We start from the raw sequence: 24,770 nt of genomic DNA, 5'->3' as shown, positions 1-24,770 counted from the left end.
TACTAGTACTAGTACATTTTATATACATCCATTGTACCTCCATTCAGACACTTACAGATGGCAATAGAAAAGATATTTGAACGAACTGCATATACATTATGTGCATTTTTACCAGAAATCCCGAATATGAAAATAAAATGTATTAAACTGACAGAACACGTAGAAGAATCAAATGAATATCAGGAGATAATTAAAACAATTAATAATGATGATAATGAAACATCTACGTCAAAGTCAGAACACAAGTAGGTAGATGTCTTGTGTTCTGACTTTGACGTAGATGTTTCATTATCATCATTATCAATTGTTTTAATTATCTCCTGATATTCATTTGATTCTTCTACGTGTTCTGTCAGTTTAATACATTTTATTTTCATATTCGGGATTTCTGGTAAAAATGCACATAATGTATATGCAGTTCGTTCAAATATCTTTTCTATTGCCATCCGTAAGTGTCTGAATGGAGGTGCAATGGATGTATATGGCTTACAATGAAACCATATAACATTGGAATGGTTAGGTAGCACTTCTTTCATAGCCTCTTAAAAAAATATAAAAGATTGATTTTTTAATGATTCCGTATTATTCTTTGACTTAAACGTAAAAATATATAAAAGAATTAATATCACAATAACATTAAAATGTCAAAACATTTAAAATGTCATTTATCATAAATTGTTTCAAATAAAAAGTTTAGCTTCTACTTCAACTAATAATTTTATTTATCTGTTTTTTTCGCGGTTTCATAGGTATTCCACGAGACTATAACTTATCTAAAATATGAATTGTAAACCGTGGTACTTTGTCGCGGTTGCATCTCGTTTACGCGCCGCGCTTTTTATTGTCTATCGATTTCGTGTAATCTGTTTGATTTTTGGGAAAAGAGAGAAATTTGTACGACTTCGGCGTTCGCGCTGTAATTCGCTCTGTCGTTGTTCGCGACTCGAACGGGCGGGAAGTAAAGAAAGTCGCTTATTGCACGTCGTTACATTGTGTAAATGTAATCGAAAATCATTTCGATTAACTGTTGCAATTAATAACAACTATTATCGTTGGAAATTTCGCTCACGTAATTTATTTCGCGGATTAGATTGAATGACAAAGATTGTAAAATATCGTTTCGTTGCGGACTAACAACTACTTCTTTACCGCAGATTATGCTTCCGATGCTCGCGTTGCGTTTCATATCGCCAATTCAAAAGTGATTTATCCATTCTTCCGAATCAAAAATGCAAGTTGTTAGTTTGAGTAATTTGTATGGCAGAAAGTCACGCGATATTTGTTAATAATATTTCGTGCGTTTCGCGGTATTTCACATCGCGTACGGGAGTGCCCGAAATTTCGCGCGATCGATGATTTTCGCGAGTGAATGTTGTGTCAGTGCAACAAGGAAATCTAACAAAGGAGGAAAAGGCCTAAGAGACATCGGGCAACGGCGGAGAAATCGTGAGGTAAGTGTCTTAAATTTTTATGTTATTTAATTGTTACTTGTGCAAAATAAAGCATCTGTTCCGTGTTTTTATTTTATTTATTCAAATGATTCGAACGAGGATTCGAATAAGTGTTAGAGACAAAACCATACGTATACAATTTTGTGAGTTTACATTTAAAAGGAAGACTTTTTCAGTATTCTCTATAATTATCTCAATAAATACCTTTTTTCAAATATAAAATATGAATTACTTTTTATTTTAAATTGACGTTGCGCATACAATTATTTCTTTACATGATGTACAGAAATTCTTAAAAGTATACAATGCTCAACTACAAACTGCGCGCGTTTTGTCATCTCTGGTAAATAAAAATACATGTGAGACAGTGAATTTTTAATTATTTTCGGACGATTGTGTCTCGATTTACCGTTAACTCAGTTGCGTTTATTGTACGGTGTCGATGTTAAAAAGTATAATTTTCAAGCTTTCCGTTCGTTAACGGAAATGTATAATAATCTTGAAATTTTTCTTTTATTAACGGAATCATACAAATGCTGGTCAGAATGCAGAACTTTGAGTCAAATTTCATCGCGACGCGTTTAATTGAAGAATTAAATATCAATCTTATCCGTGCTTAATTATATTGTAATATTTACTCCTCGACAGTTTAAATTGATACATCAGCGATTTCTGTTGATTAAAATTCGGCAACCCTTCATACGTACGCATTTTATTTTGTGGATATACAGCACGGACTGCTTTCGCGAGAAGATGAAAATGATCCGGATTAAAATGACCCTGTGCTATGATTGGTCAAATCTGAAATTTCGTAGCATCACATTGAAATTTTATTCAATGAAATTCCAGATTTGACCAATCATAGCACAGGGTCATTTTAATCCGGATCATTTTGATCTTCTCGCGAAAGCAGCTCGGATTAGATCTGAAACTACGTTACCCAGTGGGAAAATTCACGAACGTGGCTATGTAGTTTGACGTTCGCGAGGAGAGGCACAGTTGGCGCCTCTAGTTCAGTTTGAGTTTGCGTTTCGTCTTACGCGATTTATTTATTAATTTGAGTGCGCTCGTAACACCGCAAATAGATTTAACATGGTTAGTGCTCCTCGTCATCGACGAGGTACTGAAATAACAGATAAATCGCGTTGATATTGAACTATGCAGGTGCGGGATTAACGCAATTGACATTTTTAGGTTATACAGCATATTTTTGCGGCACCTTAGTATGCGATATCGTTTCACAACACTTTGTCCTTTTTTATCGATGAAAGCACCGCTAAAAGTGGCTCGTAGCCGATCAGAGGTTATTAGCTTTTAGAGGCTACTTTTAGAGGCGCTTTTATCGCTAAAAGAGAATTTTAGAATACAGGCCTTTGTATCTAATCTTTAAGGCCCGGTCTGCAATAAATCATTAGTCCTTTTTTTTAAATTCTCCCTTTATGGGAACGTCGTCGACCCATTAGTCACACAGCGTACTCTGTCCTCTTAATTGTTCCTTTCTTACTATCTTCTTCCCTGTATTCTCTTCGCTTTACTTTGCCTTTATGGCTACTTGTCCTCTGAGTCCTATCAGTTGCCTCTTACGACACGGAAGGCTAGCCGGGTGATCTATTCTACATTTGAGTCGTCAGTAAGAAGTCGGGACTATATGTCGGTCCTTTCACCCAGAAAGAAAAAGGATTGACAATACAGTTCCGATTTCTGATCAACAACTAACAACTTGTTGTAGACCAGGGACTCGATCATGAATCTTTTCACGAGTTCACGCTAGAGGAAAAGACTCGCGATCGAGCCCCAGGCCTAAAACGTTGGGCGACGATAATTCATGACTTCTGAGAAATGTTGGTGTGATTGATCTTTTTTGTGTTTTAGGGCGAAGGCGAATTGCAAAATTGGAGCCCCTACGCCAGAGAGTACGATCCGCTGAAGGCGGGTAGCATCGACGGGACGGACACGCAGCCTCACGACAAGGCTATCAGCAGAGCGATGCTGATGCGCTACGAGCCGCCGCGCAATCTGGAATCCAAGTCGGAGAGAACTATATTTGTAGCTAGGCTAGGTCCCAAAATCACTAATAACGATCTGAAAGAGGTAACGTTACCTTTGTAAGACGATACGTTTGGCATTTTAATTGTATCCTGCATTATCGCTTGTAAGCCTCGAGTTGTTACTGTTTAGTTCTTTGGCAAGCACGGCGACGTTGTTTCGGCGAAGGTGATAGTGGATGTGGTGACCGGACTCTCTCAAGGGTACGGTTTCGTGGAAATGAAAAGCGAGGAAGAGGCTAGGAGAGCGTTAAGACGAACCGCCGATGCGACATTAAGGGGATACAAAGTATTTATCGACTATGAGTGCGGTCGTTCCTTGAAGGGATGGAAACCGCGTAGGCTCGGTGTGTAATACAGCAATTAGACGTACGCAATCTTCGTAGACATGGGCAGAGGATTTTAACTGCGTGTCATTTTCAGGGGGTGGTTTTGGCGGCAAGAAGGAGTCGGGGCAACTGAGATTCGGAGGAAAGGACAGACCGTTTAAACGACCGATTGTACCCAATATTTTAAGGCCGAATAGATAAACATGTCTGCCCGACATTTGCGACACCGTTTTCACTCTACATTTTCGTTCCTACCCTCCCACTCGTTATTCTAACTAATGCATTGATGCAACGACGCACGGACTAAAACTTTTGTCACGTAATTTGAGAAGCGTTTACTTCTGGAATTTTCACCACACTGCGTCGCGCTATTTTAACAGCAGAGGTCGATGTGTCCATAAAAAAGAAACCCAGTCAGTAAAATGTCAGCAGATTGGCAGCAGATTCGTCAGAAACCCACGCCAAAACCATAGCCATCTGTGTCCGCGTTTGGCTTTTGTTTTGGCCAACAGAGTCTGTAAAACATACGCTATCAGCAGAAACCGAACAGGTCCAGTTATGTGAGTAGATTGTGTTGTATTTCTGCTGACGTGCTGGCAACATGTCGAATATATCAGTTCCTCTATGCACTCTGCAGTCTTTCTGCCTTCAAAATATGTAGTGGGCATTCGACGAAGTCTGTCCTGACGGATATCTGGGAATCTACGAAACGTTTAGGTCCGGTTTCACCGACGTTGTTTAACTTTAAGCCTAGTTTAATTCGTTCTTTGTCTCTTTCCAACTGTTACTTTAGAGAGAGGGAAACGTGAATTAAACCAAGATTAAAGTCAAGCGACGTTTGGTGAAGGCCTTAATGTGACTCGCGCAACGACTATCGGACGGGCGCGTCGTGTTTCATCTCCCGTCGTAAATCGCGCGGTCAATTTCGCGGCGAATCATCGAGAGGTGGTCGCGAACACACCGCAGGATCGTATTCGCGTTCGCCGGCAACTTTATACCGCATCGTCGCCGTCTCCCACGTACTCCCTCTCTCCATATAAGGAGGCACCTCGCGATTCGACACAGTGCCGAACTTGAGCTTCCAGCGCCGACGACAACGGCGGCGACGCGCTGATAAGGCTGCCTTCTTCCTTCCGCTAGTTAAGGCGGCACGAGACACCCCGTGCCCTTCGACGGGACCCTAGGCAGCCCACGCTCGCTTATCACGGCTCCCATTTTGTCGCTCAGACTCCCCGATTTCCCCCCCGGGTTGCCTCCTCGGTGCAGTCTTTTCTTCTCAGCGAATATGAGTCGCGAAGGATGTCTGTCGACAACGTGGCGCGAAAATGACCGAAGTTACGACACGACATTTTGTTATCTCGATCTCTTTTTATGTAAATACGATGATGATTCGATTCGTCTTGTTTAGATTTAGAAAAGTGTCGCTGTACATTCTAAGTAAGGAAGGCAGTTGCCTACAAAGGAGCACATTTTTTTATAACTTTAAGAAGCAGTCTTCAACTTTATGCAAAATGGCGTCGTTATAATGTATAATATTTATGATCTCGTAATCTATTTCATCTTATATGGTCTTTAAAAAAGAAACGACGTCCGTATTAAATCGACCTTATTATAGAAATTATATTAAAGATTAAAGCGTAATCGCGCTGGGACGTTAGGACCAGCGGATCGCGCGCAATTACGTGCGCAATTACACGCGTGGGAGGAGAACGAGCGGGGACCTCGCTAGTTTCCGTCGCGTTCTAAACTTAAAAGAGCAGATTCTCAGCAGTCGAAGCGGTCTTCACCGGGTATCGCGGATCAGCCGGTTCACCATTGTCAACCGGCGTCGGGAGGTGGGGGCGTGAGATCGTAACAGGCCTACTTTTGGAGCAATCGTCCGTCGAATTGGCCGACGGCGGAAGAAGCGGAGTCGCCGCCGCAGGAGGAGCCGGAGGTTCGCGCGGCGCGCGACTACGCCGGCGAGAGGCACGAAAATAGTATCAACCAGGATCGTATCACTCCCGGTGGCCCGCGTACGCGGATCACCGCACTATTAATAGGAAACGAGGGACGGAGAGAGAAAGGAGCGGAGGGCCCGCTGGGGAAGAGACGAGAGGCTCTAAAGCGGAGCGGGCGCGACGCCCGGAGCCCCGCTGATGTCCGCGACGACTTGGCGGACCTCAGAGCGGCTCAGGCTGTCGCGGACTCCACATTCCACCGGGACAAGCTCCTCCTGTGCGTGTGCGTGTCTCTCTTTCTCTCTCTTTCTCATCCCCCTGAGGAGTGCGCGGGACCCACCGTCGTCTCTCTCTCTCTCTCTCTCTCTCTTTTCTCCCTCGCGGTTTCACCCCGGCTGGACCACCCCCGTGAAAACCATCTACACGCGCGCACACACGCACACACACACGCGCGCGCGCGCAAGTACGCCCGCACACGTCCACACGCATTGACACCACCCCGAGTGTAAGTTGAATTTCATTTTTCATTTCTCTGCTCGACGGTCTCGATTTTTTCTGTCTCTTTTTTTTTCTCTCTTCCTCTCTTTCGAGGTCTCTTATCGAGAGCGGCGCGCCCCATCCGCCTTCTCCTCGTCCCGAAAAAACGTTCGCGTGTCCCTCCCGCGGTGTGAACTGTTGTGAAGGTGAAAACGATACGAGATAACTAACTCGAGAGATCTTCGGTGGTGGTTCTCCTCGCTCCAGCGGCGTTCATATCGCCGAGGAGGTCGCGAACGACCCTTCGAGACTTGGACGGACGGTTTAGCGAAGCTCCGAGGATCGATCGCGCGAGGATCCATCCTCCGAGAAGGATCAACGGGGGCCACGTGAAATCGCTCGATAAAAGCCTTTCTTTCGAGGCTTCCCTCCTCTCGGGAGAGGGAGAGTGAGCGATGTTCCTCTTATATGACCGATCGCGCGACGTGTGGATCGGTGGAAGCCAGTGGAAAATCTCGTGAATGCGTAGCCGCGCCCGCACGAAGCGCGGACTCCGTCTACTCGCCCGGCGCGGGGAGAACCTGCCTCGTCGGTGGGAAATTTCCGACCTTCGGTCGTGCGACGGACGTGCGAGTGAACGATTACGTGAAAAAGCTGCAAGATCGTGCAACGCGTCTGTTATCTTTACGACGTAGATTAACGACCCTCGTGAACTTTATCCGCGGGCTTCTCGCGCTCGATCCGTATAGGAGACCCCCATAATACGGTGCACTGGCTAGACATCGGCCCAATGCCACCGCATATTGGGCAAATGTTTAATCAATGTTTGGTCAACCCTTGGGAAAATTTACTTTAAATGAAGCTAAAGTTTTTAAAAGTGATCTTTCAAGAGTTTGCTTGAGGACGTTAAAAGGTTACTTAAGAAATTCTAGAGTAATTTTGGACACTCAAAGTAATTTTTAGATAGCCAAGTCCGTCGATGGTTCCCGCGAGAGGGCCTCGCGGCAATTTCTCGTAAGAAGACAACCGCACGCGGTATTATAAATTATATCACATACTTTTTACAATTCTTGAAGTTTTCTTTTAAATGCTTAAAGTAAGTTTCAAGCTTGCCTTAAATACAAGTTTAAAGTGTCCAAATTTACTCTCCATATTTCTTTGCTTTGCTAAAGTACGGAAGGTTTTCTAAGGTATATTTTCCCAAGGGAATGCACCGCGCTACTAAGGACTCTCTTCGAATTCCTTGCACCTTCGCGCCGTTCTCCTTTCTCACAATCTTCCTTATCTTTGCAACTTTCATTGTAGCATTTTCTTTTGTTACATCGTACGATCGATATCTCGTATCATTTCCAAGTGAAACTTCTGTGACGAGAGGAAAGCGGAAACTCGTAAGACCGCAAAACTAGTGACGTACCGGCCGATAGTTCGAGATGAGAGACCGGGGGTGTCACTTCGTGTCGGTCGAGGACGTACAGTTTCGTACTTTGGACTTACTTCGCGGCCGCGACAAGTAAATTAACAACGACGAGCTGTGATCGAACCGCGGAATTGTCGATCGCGTTATCGGCAACATTTTCGATGAATTCGCGATGATGTCTGATGTACAGGGCGTAAAGTAATTCGCGCTCGCTATTTGTACAGTGATATTCCTTGTGAAAAACTAAGTCGAAGAGTCCCGAGCCATGTTTTCGCATCAGGCTTCATAAAGTTGTCTCTTTCTAAAGTAACAGTTGGAAAGAGACAAAGAACGAATTAAGCTAAACCTAAAATTAAACGACGTTGGTGAAACCGGACCTAGGTCTGTCTTAGTCGCGGACGTCAGGCAAGGCAGAAGAAAACTCAAGTCGTATACAATAGACTTTCACGACTTGAGTTTTCTTCTGCCTTGCCTGACGTCTACGACTGAGACAGACTTAGGCCCGGCTTCACCAAACGTTGCTTAACATTAATCTGAGTTTAATTCAGGTTTGTCTCTTTCTAGAGTAACAGCTGGAAAGGGACAAAGAACGACGAAAGGCGGAGAAAAACTTAAGTCGTGAAAGTCTATCGTATACTTTAGTTCTTCTCCGCCCTGCCTGACGTCTGCGACTAAGATAGACTTAGGTCCGGTTTCACCAACGTTGTTTAACTTTGAGCTTAGCTTAAATTCGTTCCTTGTCTCTTTCCAACTGTTACTTTTGGAGACAACTACTTTATGAAGCCTGATTACGGCAACATGGCTCGGGACTCGTCGACTTAGCTTTTCATGAGGAATATCGCCGTACAAATAGCGGGCGCGAATTAGCTTTGCACCCTCGTGTACCTCGCCCCCTGAATCGTCCAGTGTTACGAGCGCGCCGCGGAGCATACGGCCGTTCTCCATCCGCGTAACAGAGCGGAGCACGGGAGAGCCAGGACGGCGAGGAAAGGAGAGCGGAACGCGGGAACGGGCGTGTGTTGTACCTCTAAAATTAGAGCGACGTGGCAGAGAAGGGGACGGGCTCCTTATAGAGCTTGTGCGCGAACGCCGGAGCCTGCGGCCAGGGTTAGCAAACTGGCATTTTCTCTTTCTCGCCTCCAAGTATCGGATTACTTCGGGAACGTCGTCGGTGCGCGCCGTTCGGCCCATTCAGCTTCGGCCTTTCCTCCGGGTGCCCCTCTGCCACGCGAGGTTCGGCCAAGCGCGAGCATTTTTGTACATCCGCGTGCCCCTTTTGTCCGCCGCCCCCCCCCTCTCCGCCCCCTTCCGCCCTTGTCGCTTCCTCTCGCGCCTGGTCCCTTCCCGGACCTCTTCCTCTTCTTCTTCGTCCACCCGCGTGCCCGGTGAGGTTTCCAATCTCTCCGTTCCTTCTCGATCCCCGCGCGTTTATCTCGCCGAGGATTAATCGCGCCCCGCTGGCAGGCGATCTAATCGAGACCGTTGACGCGAAATTGATCGTGACGTGCCCAGTCGACGAAGTTGGTACCAGCGACGGATGTTAGTTGCGCGCATAGTTGAATTAGTTAGAAAGCTGTGACAAGTTATGCTGAACGTCACCGAGATTTCGCTCCTCCGACGATTTTGCCGCGAGAATACCGCAAGTGTCACGTTGCGCGGTACAACTCGAGTCGCGCGGTCCCTTTCCCCGCGCGAGGACAGCGCAGTGCGCCGCAACTCTCGAAGTGTGATCTAATTAAGCGACACCTAACGCGAGGCTATATCGTTGGTTTCAGTTTCGCCCTGCCGTTTAAGAATCACTCTCCCTGCCGTCGACCTGGCAGCCTGGTAATCGAACGTCTCGTTCTTTTTTTTTGTGTTGCAGCGCTTTAAACAGCCGCCAACATGTCTGACGACGAGGAACAATACTCGTAAGTAGCCCACACTGATCCGTTACTCCCGAGTCACATCGATCGACCGATCGATCGCGAATCGCCATCCGTTGTTTGCGCGCGTTTCGCAGCTCTCGATCGCTTATTTTAAGACTGATGCAACTCCAATTTTAGTCAGGCCACGAGTCGCGCCACGGACGCGCGAAACACTCACGCGCCTGCGACGGAAAGCCACCCCCTCCGTGCCCCTTTCTATCTCTCTCTCCTGCTTCGCAAAGTACAGCACCGGCCGATATTGTCGCCCTTCGATTTTTGGAATACAATCGGTAGAGCGCGAATGAGAAATTCGAAAATCATGGTGTATTTCGTCGATACGAGTTTGGCCGGTACTGTAGGTTTGCATACACCCAGAAAAAAGATTTATTTCAGTTAAACAAAAATGATACGTAGTAGTTGTTTCTTTGAATCTACTAAATTTTGGTTTACTTCCGCTAAAACGTCTGCTCGACTTGAAGAAGTAGATATGAATTCTCGTAGACCGGTATTCGCGGTCAGATCTTACACTCAAGACTGTCTTAAGATCGTCTTTAGATACGCCGTAGCCAATGAAATATTCCGTACAGCATCTTCAGATAATTGCAAGACGTTCTTGAGTATAAAGATCTGACCGGGAACACCGGTCTCGGCCGAGTGAAATTTTGGCCAAGGTGCAGAAATCATTTCTTTGAAACTGAATAAAAGTGCAGCGAGGCGAAAATTGAAGGGGAAAATTCGTTCGTTCTCAAACTTTCTTCTGGTTGTAATTTTCGCAAATAAACGACCTGCAAGGCAGGCCGGTATCACCGCTCTCCGAGATGAGCGGGTCGAAATGCGAGAAAGAGAGAAGCGCGCCAGCGTGATCTCCAGACCCAGGGAGATCGGGATCTCCGCCGAGGCCGAAGCGGCACGTCCGATCACGTTTCGTACGAACCGAAAGTGGCGAGCGAAGTTGAAATGTCGCCCACGTAAGGTTGAACAGCGCCCATCATCTGCGGCCTCGTCGTATTCTAACGTATCGCACACATTTGCCGTCTAACTTTACCCCGTCTCGGTGCCCGCCCCTGCGTGCGTCACGTCCCAATCGCACCCACGCACGAGCCCCCTTAATAAGCAAGCACTCAAAGCAAGACGCCCGGACACTTTGGTCAACCCCTAATTGTCACTCGGTGGCACATTTTCACGCTTGCACCATTTTTTTCCCCCTCCGTTCTTTTCACACGCTTTCGCTGTCTCGCACTGCCGCCTCGAACTCTTCAAAGTCAACACCCCGTAAAGTAAAACTTGTACACAGTTTCTCATTAAATCGTGTAATTGGATTGTTTGTCACTGTGGCGCGCTTTGAGGAAACTTGCTCTCAGATCGGAATGAAAAAAAGACGAAATTAAGTTCGATGAATACAGCCCGTCTAAAGAAAGAAACTTGAATTCAATCGCCCGCGTTTATCGGTCGGATTGCAAATTTATTGCCAAATTTATGTCTCACGAAGCAAAGTAGATTCGCGTACGAGCGGTATATTCGCGGTAATTAATTTGTGCGAGAGAAAATGAGCGAGAGCTTGAAGCAACCCCCTAAAAGACCCCGTGCCCTAACTCTCAAAAGTGATTACCCCCTCGTGAGTCCCCCCGCCCCCTGCCCCCCTGCCCCCGTTTGTTTCAAACGCCCCGATCGCCCGTGCTGTTTCCGCCCTGACTAAACTGGACTTTTTTCCGTTTTCTCTTTTGCAGCAGCGAGGAGGAAGTCGAGGAAGTGTAAGTGTTCACTTTCGTTAAATGTTTCCCCGATTACGCTCTCCGGTATCTGTCTAACATACGAATTGTCTCGTTTTCTCATTTCAGGAAGTAAGTTTCTGAGGCTTGTAACGAGCGCTGTAGCTACTGCGAAGACGCGATCGCGGCGGGAATCTTCGGTTTCGACCACGCGATTGTAGGAGCCGCGCGATGGCTCGCGATAGCTCGCGGCGCGATAGATCGCTCCCGGTCAAAAGATTTAAATTAGCCGACAGATCCGATTTATTTCTCTTTCCTTTCTTTACGAGGACACGTACTTTTTCGCGACGCGGCGTTTTTTACGTTCGCGCGCGGAATTGGGCTTTTTTGCCGCGAAAGATTTAACGGGATCCATAAAGCGGGAGACCGAAGCCGCGCTCTTCTTTTATCCCTCTCTCGTCGGTCGGTGCTCTTCCTCCGTGGAACCAGAACGTCGAGTTGGATTAGAGCTAACGAACGCGCAACGAACGCGCACGATGAATCGATAGCGTGAGAAGCGTAGATGAAGAATAATCGCTTTCCGAAGTCTCGTTTGCGCCGCGCAGCACGCCAGATTTCTCTATCCGATTGTGATTTATGAACTCCGTCTTCTTCTTTCTTTCTTTTTTTTATTTATTCACTCCCTGTCTCTCTCTCTCTCTCTCTCTCTGTCTGTGTGTATCTCCACATACAACACACAAAACCAACCAACCAATCAACCAACCAACCAACCAATCAACCAATCAATCAAACCAACCGTCACTCGCCATCGACCGATCGGCTAATCGACCCGCGCGGTACGATACAAAATATGTCAAAATCGAAGGCAGCCGGAGAAGAAGACCGAGTAAGTTTTGCACACGACAAATATGAACGTCTCTCTCTATCTCTTTTTTTTTACGGCCAATAAGTGGTGTACGTTCACGCGCTGTCGTCAGTGTCGTTTCTTTTTTTTTCTTCCCCGCTGTCTAATCGCTATCTTGTCTTGTTGTCTCGGTGTAGTCTTTAATTGTTCGTCCGTTCTCTGTTTTATACTCTCTCTCTATCTCTCTCTCTCTCTCTCTTTGTTCTCATCATCTCACACGCGTTGTGCCGCCGCAGTCGTTTACTTTTGCATAGAATTTTTTTGTAGCGATACACTTGCTGGCTCTTCCCACCCCTCTGTCTTCCTGTTTCCCCTCTGTTTCTCTTTCTCCTCCGTTTTTCTTTCTCTTTATTTTTCTACCCTCGTCGAGTGGTTCGCACACGGAAGAGGAACGTCGCTTCAGCGAAACTGCTTTTATCCGAATTCATTCGGTTTGGATTGCGCGAGAGACGATGCTTTCCTTTTTTTTTTTCCCCCCTAGCGACGTTCTTCTTTTTCGTATAACATTGTCTCAAAGAGAATTGACGCTGATGTATCCACCTCCCACGCCTCTCTGTTTCCACTTCAATTTATTGTTAAGTACAATACATTCTGCCGCCGGTGTATTTGCTGTCTTCTCAACGTCTGTCTTGTGTCGCTGTTCTGCGCCGATGGATTAAACAAAAAGAGAATAATAATGATAAAAATGAGAAAACAAACAGCAATGCTATCGCGCTTCTCTATGTACACGGACGACGTACACGCACACATGTATATACACACGTATCTCACGTATGAGAGGCCGCACGTGACGTACCACAATACGCATCGTCGACGCCTCTCACGGAAGCAGTTTTTTTTTTTTTCACGAGATGCAGTCGCAAATAGTATATACACGTTTCACCCCGCATTTTATTTTCTCCAAGCCTCGTCTTTGTCCTCGTCGTGTCTGTCAACTGTATCTGTCGCCTAATATATCAGCCTCTGTTATCCGCATATTATGGCAAATGGGCAACGAAACGTTCTTTCTTTTTCTTTTTTTTTTGCAAAAAGCGCTACGAGATCCCCGTTGGAGAGAAAGTAACGGCGAGCCGCTTAACTGTTGAAAGCAAGCGACGCATACCGATCACTCGCTCGCTAAGAAGCGTCGGGAAACGACCAGTCTCTGCATTAAAAAAAAAAAAAAAAAACGTGCAAATCAATCGACCGCACGATCGAGCGGTCGGATTTAGTTTGCACGGGAAAAAAAAAGAATGAGACAGGAAAGCGCAAGTTTTGGAGACGAGCGCGATACCGATTTTTATAATTTACGTGCAGCTTTGTGCAGTCCTACGTAAGCAACGATCACAATCGCACGACCTTATTAATGAATCTGTACTTTCTTTTTTTTATAGGGGTAGGGCGTCCCAAAAGTAAGTTGAACATATCGAGGTGTTTACACGTCAATAATATATCTTCCCTGTTCTCTTCGGCCGCTCTCTCACATCCTCCTGTCCCGCCCGGAGTCGGTTTTCCCGAACGTCGCGTCGATTAAATTCGCGAGCCCCTTAAAAGCTTAATCCCCGCGAAGAGTATCTTTCTTTTTTTTTTCAATTTACCAAAGGCGGGAGGACAAATTGTTTTCCTGCGCACGAAGTTTGCGGTAAATCGGGCGAAAGACCGAGGCAGAGGAAAGTCCCCCTGTTACGAGGTCCGTTGCTCTTGAAATCTGCTTGGTGTAAAATTCATTGTTACATCGCGTAATCGTCGCGAAGAAAGATTTGCGATTGAATTTGAGCGTTGAAAACCTATTTCGCATTAGAAACCTATTTCATAATACAGGGCCTTTCTCTATTTGCAAGTTTCGTCTCCCTCGGGAGCTCCCGAGCGGACTTTGCCGATGTCCTCCCCGGATTTATCGCAGCTCGCGCGAGATTGAGCGAAGGACGAACCATCGCTTCTTCATCTTCTCTAAGAATTGGAAACGCGAGCGAAATTAACGACCGACCGACGTTGGCGAAAACCGGCCGCCAGGCCCACAGATTCTTCGTCGCGGCGGGAATGAGATCGCAGAAGACCCGGCTTCGCGTTACGGTCGCTGTTGCGCGGCGCGCTCTGTAGATTTGCTAATTTCTATCTATATCGCCGGGAGAGGAGCTTGTTTACAGATACGGGACAGATAACGCGATCGTTGGCCTGTGTGTAGCGCGACGGCGAATAATAATAGGATATATTTATCGAAGGCACCGGCATGCCGGCGGTACGTCGCGGGCGCTCGTGAATATTCCATTCGCGATTGCATAACGCTAACGCGCGACGATACTTGAGCCGTTTGGGAGCCCGCCAGGCGTCTCATAAATATATGCACAATAACGTAACAGAGTTTATTCTGAGACCGACGTCCGCTCAAAATGTACCACGCCCCGGCGCCGACGCGTGATCTTATTAACGGCCGGCCGTTCGATACATAATGCAGCATCTGCGGTGCTGCATATTCACGCTTAATCCTGCAGCGTGCCCGAATCTTTCTCCATGCACCCGGACAGCAATGCATATCTAAGAGGCGTCGTAAAGGTATCTTTAAGACACGTTTCAGACGCGCAATGTAAAAAAAAATTACGTGTAAAATTACAATTGTTTTAGTGAGTAACATTGAAAACATCTATTAAAGGTGTATATATACACCTTGCGGGTAAAATTATTATATAATAAGCAAACTGCTTGCTTTTAAGTGTGTAAATTTTACAACTTTTTGTAATTTCTCGTCGTGTATAAATGAAAAATTTTTTTTGCGAAAGTACATAAATTTATATATTCCCGATTCTAATAGTGTCATCGCTGCGCCTATTGTGTATGTGATTTTACATACTTTTTTTACAGTGTACACGTCTAAAGATCCGTGTCCACGGACACTACACTGAAAAAAATTTCTGGTCTTTGAATATGGACGAATCAGATAATTCCTTTAGGATTTACCAGAATTCCTGTAATTCTACAGAAATTCTGGTAAATCCTAAAGGAATTCTGGTAAATCCTAAAGGAATTATCTGATTCGTCCATATTCAACCAGAAATTTTTTTCAGTGTAGAACTTGGTCCAAGTTCTAGCTCCGAAAAATGTGTAGGCAATCAACTTGTAGCTTTTACGGGATAGCTGCAAGCTGACTGGCTACGTATTTCTCGAAACCAGAACTTGGACCAAGTTCTGGCATCGTGGGCGCAGGGCCTGAAAAGACAGCCTAATGTCATCTTAAAGATGTCTCTTGGATATGCGTGCTACCTGGGTACCGGCCGAATACAACGTTGTGCAATCCGGCCTTCAACACCGTCTATCATAGCGTTGAACTGAAATTGAATGAGTCAACGTCTGAGTTAGTTGTTTATTTTTTAATTGTTCAAATTTACGTTCCCGGTCAAGAGTCAAGTTGTAGTCTGCGTAAGTGCGATGCTCTGGATTTCAGTCCCGCCGGCGACGTCTAATCGTTCGTTGTCATGTGTTCGAGGCCCCCTCCCCATGTTCTCCTCGTACTTTATATCTCTTTCGCACCCCCGCGTGTTTTACGTTTTGTCTCTCTGATTAATAACGAATTAACGAGTTGTACATAATCACGTCTTGTTCGAGTTACGTCACAGCGATGTGTCACACGTCCTTGTATCTCAAGGCTCGTTATTTTGCCCGATCCACCAGCCCCCCCCCCCCCATATTAATTTATATTGACCTTGCGCCCCATAATTGATCGACTCGCAAGCAATAATTGCAACACCCACATGCCTGCAGATCCCATGAATAAGCGGTTCTTACATCCCGACGACGTCTCTCACGATGCAAATTATGAAGCAAAGATATGTAAAGCGTGTTTCAACGCCGTAAGATATATCTGGGGAAGGGAGGCCGAAATCCGATAACGATCGCGGTATACTCTCCCCTTCTCGCCGAACGATTTATCTTTCGGGGACACGAGTCCCATGTGTCCCCGCGAAATTCCCACGGATTGACCTTCTCGATCTCGAAGAACCGGAGTGAAATTACGTTAAATCCGCTCGCAAACAATTTGGAGCCTGCGACGCTCAAAATTGTCACCCCCAGAGCGTATCTCCGATGCGTTATTGTCTCTCTCTCTCTCTTTTTCTCCCCCGGTTCCGATATCTCTTCTGGTCACTCACGAATCCGCGATCCTTGACGACTGAGTAACTCATCCCAAGACAGTCATGGGATTCCTCGCTACTCTCATTAATGCCTTCTCCCGTGATTCGCTGCGGTGCGCACTTTGGTTTCTTCTTTCTATATGCTTGCACATTGTCGCCTTACTATTTGCCTTTTTCTCTTTCTTCCCTTTGTCTTTCTCTCTATCTCTCTCTCTCTTATTTTCTTTCTTTCACAAGTCGCCCCTGTCACCTCCTCTCTGTCCCGCTCTATTTCTCTCTGACTTTTATGTTTATCCGACCGTGCATTTATCTGTCTGTCTGTTCCGTCCATGTGTTGTCTGTGTGTGTATACGTGCGACGAGCGGCATTGGATAATATGCACTACGGGAGAGAATGGATGGAGTTGTAAATAAAGTAGTGGAGATATGGACGTGAGAATCGCGTGTGGAGTTCTGGGGGATCTTGCGAGATCTTCCAGCGAGCGGGCTCAGCCGTCGTGATATAAAGAGAGTTACTTTTGTTTTCACTCCGGCCTCCTTCAGGGAATCTGGCGAGAATCCCGAGTTTATGAAGGTGAGTGCTGACTGCTCGTAGATAACTTCGTGCGAGTGCCCAAAACTCCCCCCGTGCTCGGTAGTAAAAAGATCTCTCGCGGTAAAGAGAAATGTTGTATATTTGCAACACGTTGTCCCGCCTATCAATCGTATCGGGGATCACGTTGGGCTCGAGTACGATCGTTAAGGGAGGCACAATCAAATGCGCGTTACGACTAATCCGCCGCTAATACTTCAGAGGCAAGAACAGAAAAGAAGCGACCTTGACGAGCAGCTCAAAGAATACATAGCGGAATGGCGAAAGCAGAGAGCCAAGGAGGAGGAGGAGCTGAAGAGACTAAAGGTACGATCTGCCCTTTATACCTCAACTCGACATCCTCTCGATTGATACTCTGCGTTTAATGCCGGGAAATATATTGTATCAGGACAAGCAAGCCAAGCGCAAGGTCACCCGCGCGGACGAGGAGAAGAGATTGGCCCAGAAGAAGAAGGAGGAGGAGGAACGTCGCCAACGTGAAATTGGTAATTTTGCATTTACACCCGTCCCTGTTTCCGCCTCTAAGCGAATCCACGAACTTAATAGAGCTTTCTAAATTTTTTCAGAGGAGAAGAAACAACGTGATATCGAAGAGAAGAGAAGGTAGGTGTCTATTACTGGTGCGGAATGTCTCTCGGGACGTATGTCAGAATTCTGAAAAACAGTATCTTTTTGCGCGTAAAACATTTTGTACGAGCAACGGTTCGTTTTTAATCAGTTAACTGCCCGATTTTGGAACGTGGAGTAAATCAAATAGAGAAAGTAAAAGAAAATTCTTCGATAAACGGAAAAGGGCCAATTGATTAATAATGTGTAAAAATTGTTATGTCGCGAGCGACTAAATAACAATCGCAAGAATGTCAAATTATATACATATATCGCTAATAAGCGCAAAAAATGTATGACATTTTTCGCGATCGTCACTGAAATTATTTATCAACGTTACGTAGCATTTTTTCGGTCGTTAACGTAAGTAATTTGATATTCTTGTTATACGAACCGTTATTTGCAATGCGAATCTTTCAATAAGTGAGACACTAGTTTACTTTCATCGACCGAAAAGTAAATTTCGATTATACGCGGATTATAACTTGCTGTGTGTTCTACGGATGTTCGGTTGATATTAAACTTGCAAATTTATCACACATTAAAATCAAATTGATCACGCGGTAGTTACATAACATTTTAATACACAGCAGGGGAACAGATTTTGTAGGATTTTGTTTTTTATTTTTTTCAAAAATTATCTTACAATCAAATTAAGAGAATGCTTTCGTTAGAAAATTTAAAAAGATATAAGGTATGTTTACACATGGATTTATATTTGCTTGCTACATTCTAGGCGCTTGGAGGAATCGGAAAAGAAACGTCAGGCTATGATGCAAGCGCTGAAAGACCAGAGCAAAGCGAAGGGTCCAAACTTTACCATCACCAAGAAGGATGCGCTTGCGGTAAATATTCTCTTTATTGTCGGCAACAATTACGTATTCTCTAATTGGGATTTTACTCGCGCGAATTTAGGGTAATCTTTCATCGGCGCAACTTGAGCGTAACAAGACGAAAGAGCAGCTCGAGGAGGAGAAGAAGATCTCCCTTAGCATTCGCATCAAGCCCTTGGAAATCGATGGCCTGGCCATCGACAAGCTCCGTCATAAGGCTACCGAATTGTGGGAGGCCATAGTCAAACTTGAAACCGAAAAGTACGATCTGGAGGAGCGACAAAAGCGTCAGGATTACGATGTGAGCTTTTACGATGTGTACGACTCGAAAAATTTTGTTAGAGAATTCGCCTTATTTCAACGGCACACATTTATCGTATTTCTAATAAAATTCAAGTTGTTATTATTTAAAAAAAAATTGCTTGCTTACGCAAGATTATACGTTGTGTTTGTTTGTATAAAAATTGTGGTTTTAATGAACGAAAGATTACGCATGAGGATAGATTTATTTATACGCGCGGATAACAATACCATATGGTTTGCATAAAAATAAACAGAAGGAAAAACAAGTATACATTGACCGTTTCCGCTTGGGAAATAAGTTGCTCGGACACGAGTTTAATTATAGTTCGTGTTGTTTTCTGGCTGTGCTGATAAATCGATATTGCCCTTTTATCGTAGCTTAAAGAGCTGAAGGAACGTCAGAAGCAACAACTGAGGCACAAAGCCTTGAAGAAAGGTCTCGATCCCGAGGCTTTAACTGGCAAATATCCCGTATGTAATCGTATATCGTATCACGTAGAAAAAGGAAAGGACAGGAAGAAACTTTATTAATCGAGCCGCTCTTTCACAGCCGAAAATCCAAGTCGCCTCGAAGTACGAACGTCGCGTCGATACCAGGTCTTACGATGACAAGAAGAAACTCTTCGAAGGCGTAAGTGTACTTTTTCTAACTTATTCAACACACATAAAAATTTTCCTACTCTCAGAGTACGAGGTCGAACCCAGGATTCTCTTGCTTTGTGACACAATCATGTGATGTTTTTACATTCAAACATTCCACCATCACCAGATACGAAGACACTACATGTACATACACGTACGTAAAAGTAGAAATTCGTTTCCCGTTACATAACGCACAAACAGACTTAAGGACACGGTAGGAATGAACTTAAATACATGTGTAAAGATGGCGATTAGTGAGCATATTGTCGATTGAATCACAGGGCTATGACACGCTCTTAGCGGAGATCAACGAGAAAACGTGGAAACAGAAAACAGAACTATTTATGAAGCGCACCAAAAGTGAGTTCAACCGTCGATCTCTCTGTATCTACCTACCCCTTTGCTTGCCTTGCTGATTTTATCTCCGAGATCTCACGGACGACCGTGTTTCTAATTTATGTTCCTTGTTCTCGTTGACTAAACGACCGCGATGGCTGTCAGCCACGTCGCTGTGTTCATGTTGTCTCGATGGTGTATATAAAAGCACGATATACCGAATTTGTGTTCACACGCCAATGGTGATTTTTTTTTTTTACGTGCACTGCCCAGGGGAGATGCGACAGCAGTCACCAATCACGAAAATAATCTCACTCTCAGTAACTCCGTCGGCGTCTGCAAATTTGTTCACGTCACTTCACATTCCACGAAACCACGGAGTTGCTCGGCATTTTTCCCCCTCGACAGTTAAGGGGCGGGTGCTTGGAATTATCCTCATTTTCCTGTAAACCCGCGCGAAATCCGAGAGTCCACTCTTCGAATGTCAGGAGCGAACGTCGAAGATCGTAATACAGACTGGAAGGTGATACAGTCGTGAAAATAGATGACCTTTTGTGACGTTGATTCTGTCGAGCGTGACTGTCAGCCCTAACTTCGCCACGGGGAGATTTGTACGAACCCAGGGAAAGCAACAGTACGGATAGAGAGGGTTTTCCCAGGCGAAAGATCCCGATGTGTGAGAGTAACCCCTAGCATGCCATTCTGTCCGTTGATGTTTCAGGGTCTGACCGATCAGCAGAAGGAGACCGTCGAGAAGCAGTGGACCGAACAGAAGCAACAGTTCATGGGTCGTCAGAAGAGTACGTATGAATTCCGCTTTCGAGCCGCGGCGCCGGGACCGAGAGCTTCGAAAGAGCCTACGGTGCTCCTCGAGACGTCGAAGTATACGCAGCGAAAGTACTTATGGGGGGAGAAATGTTCGGGGGGGGAAAAACCCTATCTTCCTTTAAAGAACCTAATGAAAATCGATCTGACATTATTTAGCGGTTATCTGAAAATTAATACGAAATTAATTCCGAAACGACAAGACACCTCTGCCCCAAGTAATATCTCGAAGATCCGTTGGAAGTTCCTCCATACTTGTTTTTGTCATTACTTAGCCTCGTGGAATTCTAATCCGGTACATTTAGCAATTACCGCATCTCGCGTTCTTCTCTCACGATTGTTTGCAAAATTAATCCGTCGCTTTCCATGGATAACAGCGAAGTTACCTAAGTGGTTCGGCGAGCGACCGGGCAAGAAGGCTGGCGATCCCGAGTCACCGGAGGGCGAGGAGGACGTGAAGGCCGCCGTTGACGATGACCTCGAGGAGCCGCAGTTCGATGAGGAGGAGGAGGAGGAGGAGGCGAAGGAGGAGGGCGAGGAGGAGGAAGAGGAGGAGGAAGAGGAGGAGGAGGAGGAGGAGGAGGAGGAAGAGGAGGAAGAGGAGGAGGAGGAAGAGGAGGAATAAACCTTCTGGTCGCTTCGGCGCGATGTTAAGGAAAAGCGTATCTCGGAAATTTTAAAAAATGATCGTTAACACTTTTCGAACAAAGATCGAGCGCAGTCAGTGGCCAAGTCGGTAGAAATGCCTGCGACACGGCGACGTCTCCCATCTACTTCCGGAAACCGGCGGGCTCCCCTTCGAGATTCAAACGTCGAAGTGGAGAAAACGAATGACGAATGCTGAATGCTGGCTTCTACAGCAAACCCACTCTACTACCGCTACTGTCACTTGTACGGCCACTACTGCTACTCTACTATTGTCTATTATTAAACTATTACTACTCCTATTGTTACTATTGCTACTACTACTACTTCTCTACTATTATTACTATTATTATTATTATACTGTACAAATGCAGGAACACAAATTATTAAAATAAAACGATTTATCATATAAAATCCGTCGTACTTGGACACATTCATCGTCTTGTCGGTCATCAATGTCCGCCGTGGGACGACAGTCAAATAATTAAGTCACGTATTATTATACATTTTGGTGTAATTCAATACTGTAAATTTATTGTTATAAGTTAAATAGATTCTATTGTTCTTTTCAGTATAAAATAATTCAATGGAACGATAAGCCACGTGAAATACGCTTGATGGTGAATGTGTTAAAAAGCTTGTTCTCTAAAGCCCTCATGCGCATGCGTCATCTTCTACATTATCTTGCGGTCATCCTACGGTAACCTTGGAAGGAGAGGAATATATGAAATATATGAAATACGAAAGTAGAAGCATTTTATCCAGATAAAAAGAATGATTTTACTATCCTTAGATAGCCTTCAAGGAACTTCAAGATACCATTCTCTGCATCAATCTGCCTCTATTTCTGATAAAGATGTTTGACCTCGAAACTCGATGCGAAACATCCTGCATACATTACGCCATACGTGTTTTCCGATAAGTCTTATCGTAAAACTGACATGTTGCCCTTGGCTACACGGAAGCGCTCATTCACTTGCGGTTTTGCTTATCGAGACAAGATACACGAGCATTTTGCCGACCACGTAATGGACACGTTGACAAAACAGTACCTGCACTCGCGTCGAGAGCGGTTTTAACAAAAGGAAGCTTCGAGGGCGAGCTAAGTACCTCATTGCGGGTCTATTTAGCCATTTCGCCGAGAATGCGATAGTAGCGGTTGCGTAAAATACCGGTGATTCTGTAAAGTTCGACAAACTCCTGCGTCTACGTTTCATCACCGATACGAATTGAATTGAACGAGTGAGAACAGAAAGGGGACATGTGACATTTTGAAATTGTGTTAACAATGGGTCACTCTGCATCTGTCTAAAAACTTTTTAAAAATGAAAACTTACTTCATGGGGCAAAGTAGCACAGAACCTACTGAAAACTTTATATATGGTTTTATCAGCCTTCCTGTTCTAACCGATTCAATTGATGAATCATACTTTTCGCATTATATATCACAGAACGCGAAAAGCTCGGCGGGCGAACGTTAAATTGCGGCAGTAGGTGAGAAGGTCGGCAATAATTTCGATAATTTGGATACGTTGGATAAATAGTGAATTTTCAATCAATCTAAAGTTGCAGCAAAGGTTTAGAAATGATTTATAACGCAATGTGTTATAACACAATGCGTGTTGAATAAAGAAACATTTTAGCCCGTTACGTTGAATAATTTCTAAACCTTTGTTGTTTCGTTCACCGGCGAAGAAAAGAACTTCACCTTTATATGATTTCTAAAATTGCAGGCCGGAACAAGTGTCTTTATTCAAACACAACGTGTTTGAATAAAGAAACATTTTACAGCCAGTTACGTCGGACAATTTCTAAACCTGTGTTGTTTTGTTCACCGGCGAAGGAAAGAATGTCAACCTCATACGATTTCTAAAATTGCAGGCCGAGTTTAAGATCCGTTACACCTCATCTTCAGGACAAAGAGTGCAGCTGAAAGAGCCGCTTGTACCGCCGAGAGATTCGCGTAAGCGTCGGGAAATAGTCTCACGGAAATAGCGGCGAGACGCACGCGAAGGAGCCAGAGCGCGGTGCCAGAAAAGAATAAGACGCGTCATCGGAAATAGACTCTCGTGTCGCGGGGGCCTCAGGAGCAGCGGTCGCGAGCTCAACGGACGCGGACGTCGCGGCGGCGGCGATTCGCCGCGATTAGAATTGCAAGCGACTCCGCGGATGGGAACAATGGTACGGTGGCACGAGGACGGGACGAGGCGAGTGACGCGATTAGCGACAGAGTCGATCCGCCCGTCCTGCCCGATGATTAATTGCTCGCTCGACCAGGCGCGGCTAAGTCCGCTCAAGTAGCGGCAGCGGAGGGACTAAGCGGCCAGTTAGGTAATAGTCGTCATGCCGTACTAACGACCCGTCACTTGGCAAGTTTATCCCGGAAGGATGAGGGGCGAGAGGGACGAACGAGCGATATTACGGGTGAAACTGGTGAAAACTACGCAAAAGGCAGAGGTACGATCGGCAAGAATCCCTCGCGGGGTTCAGAGTGAGGAGGCGGGACCATATAGCGACACGAATAAAGGCTTATCGTCGCCAGTGGATAATTAACAAAGCGAGGAAATGTTTTTTTATTCAATCTCGGGGCTAATACTATATCCGAGAATTGTAACCGGTACGATCGCGGGGACGAGTAAGAGAATTCGCGGATTTGCCGCGAGAACGATCTCCACGCTCGTCTGAAGCACCGCGTCAGACTGGGAATTGGGATTGAGATTAGATTGAAATTTATCAATGTAGAAAATTTAATAGTCGGCCCAACTGGCAAAATCTAATTCAAGAAACTTATTGCGAAAACCATCGCCTCAGCCAGGGTTTAAACCTGGACTTTTCTCAGTCTAGGCGGGCGTCTCACCAATTCCGACCACTCAGGCATGTGGTGATACTAGTCGCGATAAATCGCAGTGTATCATTCGCGCACGTGCCCTCGAGTCGATCCATAAAGATCCTTGATCGCACGGCGTTTCCTTCGCGCGGCGAGGGTCAAGTCACTCGAGCAGCCTCGAGGGCGGCTCGAGTCCATCGCTAGAGTGACGTATCGTCATTTCCCTCTGGCTTGACCACCGTCCTCTTCTTTCGTCCGGTCCCTCTTTCCACGTCCGCTTACACTTGGCTTCGTCGCGAGCCTCTAGTCGTCGCGGTCACAACTATTTATAATGGCAGGCCGCCGAGTGAGTCCTCCTCGGGATCTCCGCCGCCGTCCTACGTTTGGAGAACGGCCCTCCTCGAGTGTGCCGGCGGTATCGCCGCGAGCGTCCGTCTAGCCGTGGTCTCGCGAAACTTCACGGTCACCCGATCGCCGCTCGAGGTGTAACGGGACAGTCAACCTTCGGCGTTGCGTCGCGTAGACGTTCCGACAAAGTAGTGTTAACTGAGAGAGCCGAGCGTCGTCGTAGGCGCTAACCGTCGAGTAAGTGCCGTCTTGAGCTTTTCCTCCGGAGTTCTTTCCCAGATGAAGAAACGGCCCGTCGAGATCCCGTTAAGTCGAACCGATCGCGATAACGAGGCGGATCGAGACAGTCGGTCTTGCATTTTTTCCGCATTTTATCCGCGAGCCTCGACGGGATACACCGACTCCGTCCCGAGAACAAATCGTCAAGTACCGGTACACCCGTCCGCGTTGGAGTGCACCGTGACCTTGCGAGGTTCATTCGAAGAGGTCCCGATTGCCACTTTGCGGATCTGGAACACCCGCGGAGTCCCGC

At 45.8% G+C, this 24,770-nt stretch overlaps 2 protein-coding genes across 21 annotated transcripts; both read left to right on the top strand.

Moving 5' to 3' along the window:
* Positions 1 to 2,377: 2,377 nt before the first annotated feature.
* Positions 2,378 to 4,056, top strand: LOC105566927 (U11/U12 small nuclear ribonucleoprotein 35 kDa protein-like). Of its 2 annotated transcripts, none has more exons than XM_012021353.1 (4): positions 2,378 to 2,615; positions 3,324 to 3,542; positions 3,630 to 3,843; positions 3,920 to 4,056. In XM_012021353.1, exons 1-4 carry the CDS (start codon positions 2,610 to 2,612, stop codon positions 4,024 to 4,026), a joined length of 546 nt encoding a protein of 181 aa, XP_011876743.1. In that variant the 5' UTR covers positions 2,378 to 2,609; the 3' UTR covers positions 4,027 to 4,056. The 2 variants fall into 2 exon arrangements, with proteins under 2 accessions (XP_011876743.1, XP_011876744.1); XM_012021354.1 differs by having other exon boundaries at positions 2,381 to 2,546.
* Positions 4,057 to 5,946: 1,890 nt separating this feature from the next.
* Positions 5,947 to 21,102, top strand: LOC105566926 (troponin T, skeletal muscle). 19 transcript variants are annotated; one of them, XM_012021342.1, is made up of 14 exons: positions 5,951 to 6,270; positions 9,524 to 9,569; positions 13,553 to 13,570; positions 16,825 to 16,855; positions 17,075 to 17,179; positions 17,262 to 17,358; positions 17,440 to 17,476; positions 18,216 to 18,324; positions 18,395 to 18,613; positions 18,994 to 19,086; positions 19,166 to 19,246; positions 20,315 to 20,393; positions 20,796 to 20,917; positions 21,014 to 21,102. In XM_012021342.1, exons 2-14 carry the CDS (start codon positions 9,544 to 9,546, stop codon positions 21,041 to 21,043), a joined length of 1,047 nt encoding a protein of 348 aa, XP_011876732.1. In that variant the 5' UTR covers positions 5,951 to 6,270; positions 9,524 to 9,543; the 3' UTR covers positions 21,044 to 21,102. The 19 variants fall into 19 exon arrangements, with proteins under 19 accessions (XP_011876725.1, XP_011876724.1, XP_011876728.1 ...); XM_012021341.1 differs by having other exon boundaries at positions 20,796 to 20,938; positions 21,029 to 21,102; XM_012021343.1 differs by having other exon boundaries at positions 5,952 to 6,270; positions 20,796 to 20,914.
* The last annotated feature ends 3,668 nt before the right edge of the window (positions 21,103 to 24,770 follow it).

This window comes from Vollenhovia emeryi, unplaced genomic scaffold, assembly GCF_000949405.1.
Source record: "Vollenhovia emeryi isolate VEMERY1.0 unplaced genomic scaffold, V.emery_V1.0 DF939141.1, whole genome shotgun sequence".
Classification (NCBI taxonomy): Eukaryota; Metazoa; Arthropoda; class Insecta; order Hymenoptera; family Formicidae; genus Vollenhovia; species Vollenhovia emeryi.
The sequence above is the reverse complement of the archived record's forward strand: the minus strand, read 5'-3'. Positions and strand labels throughout refer to the sequence as shown.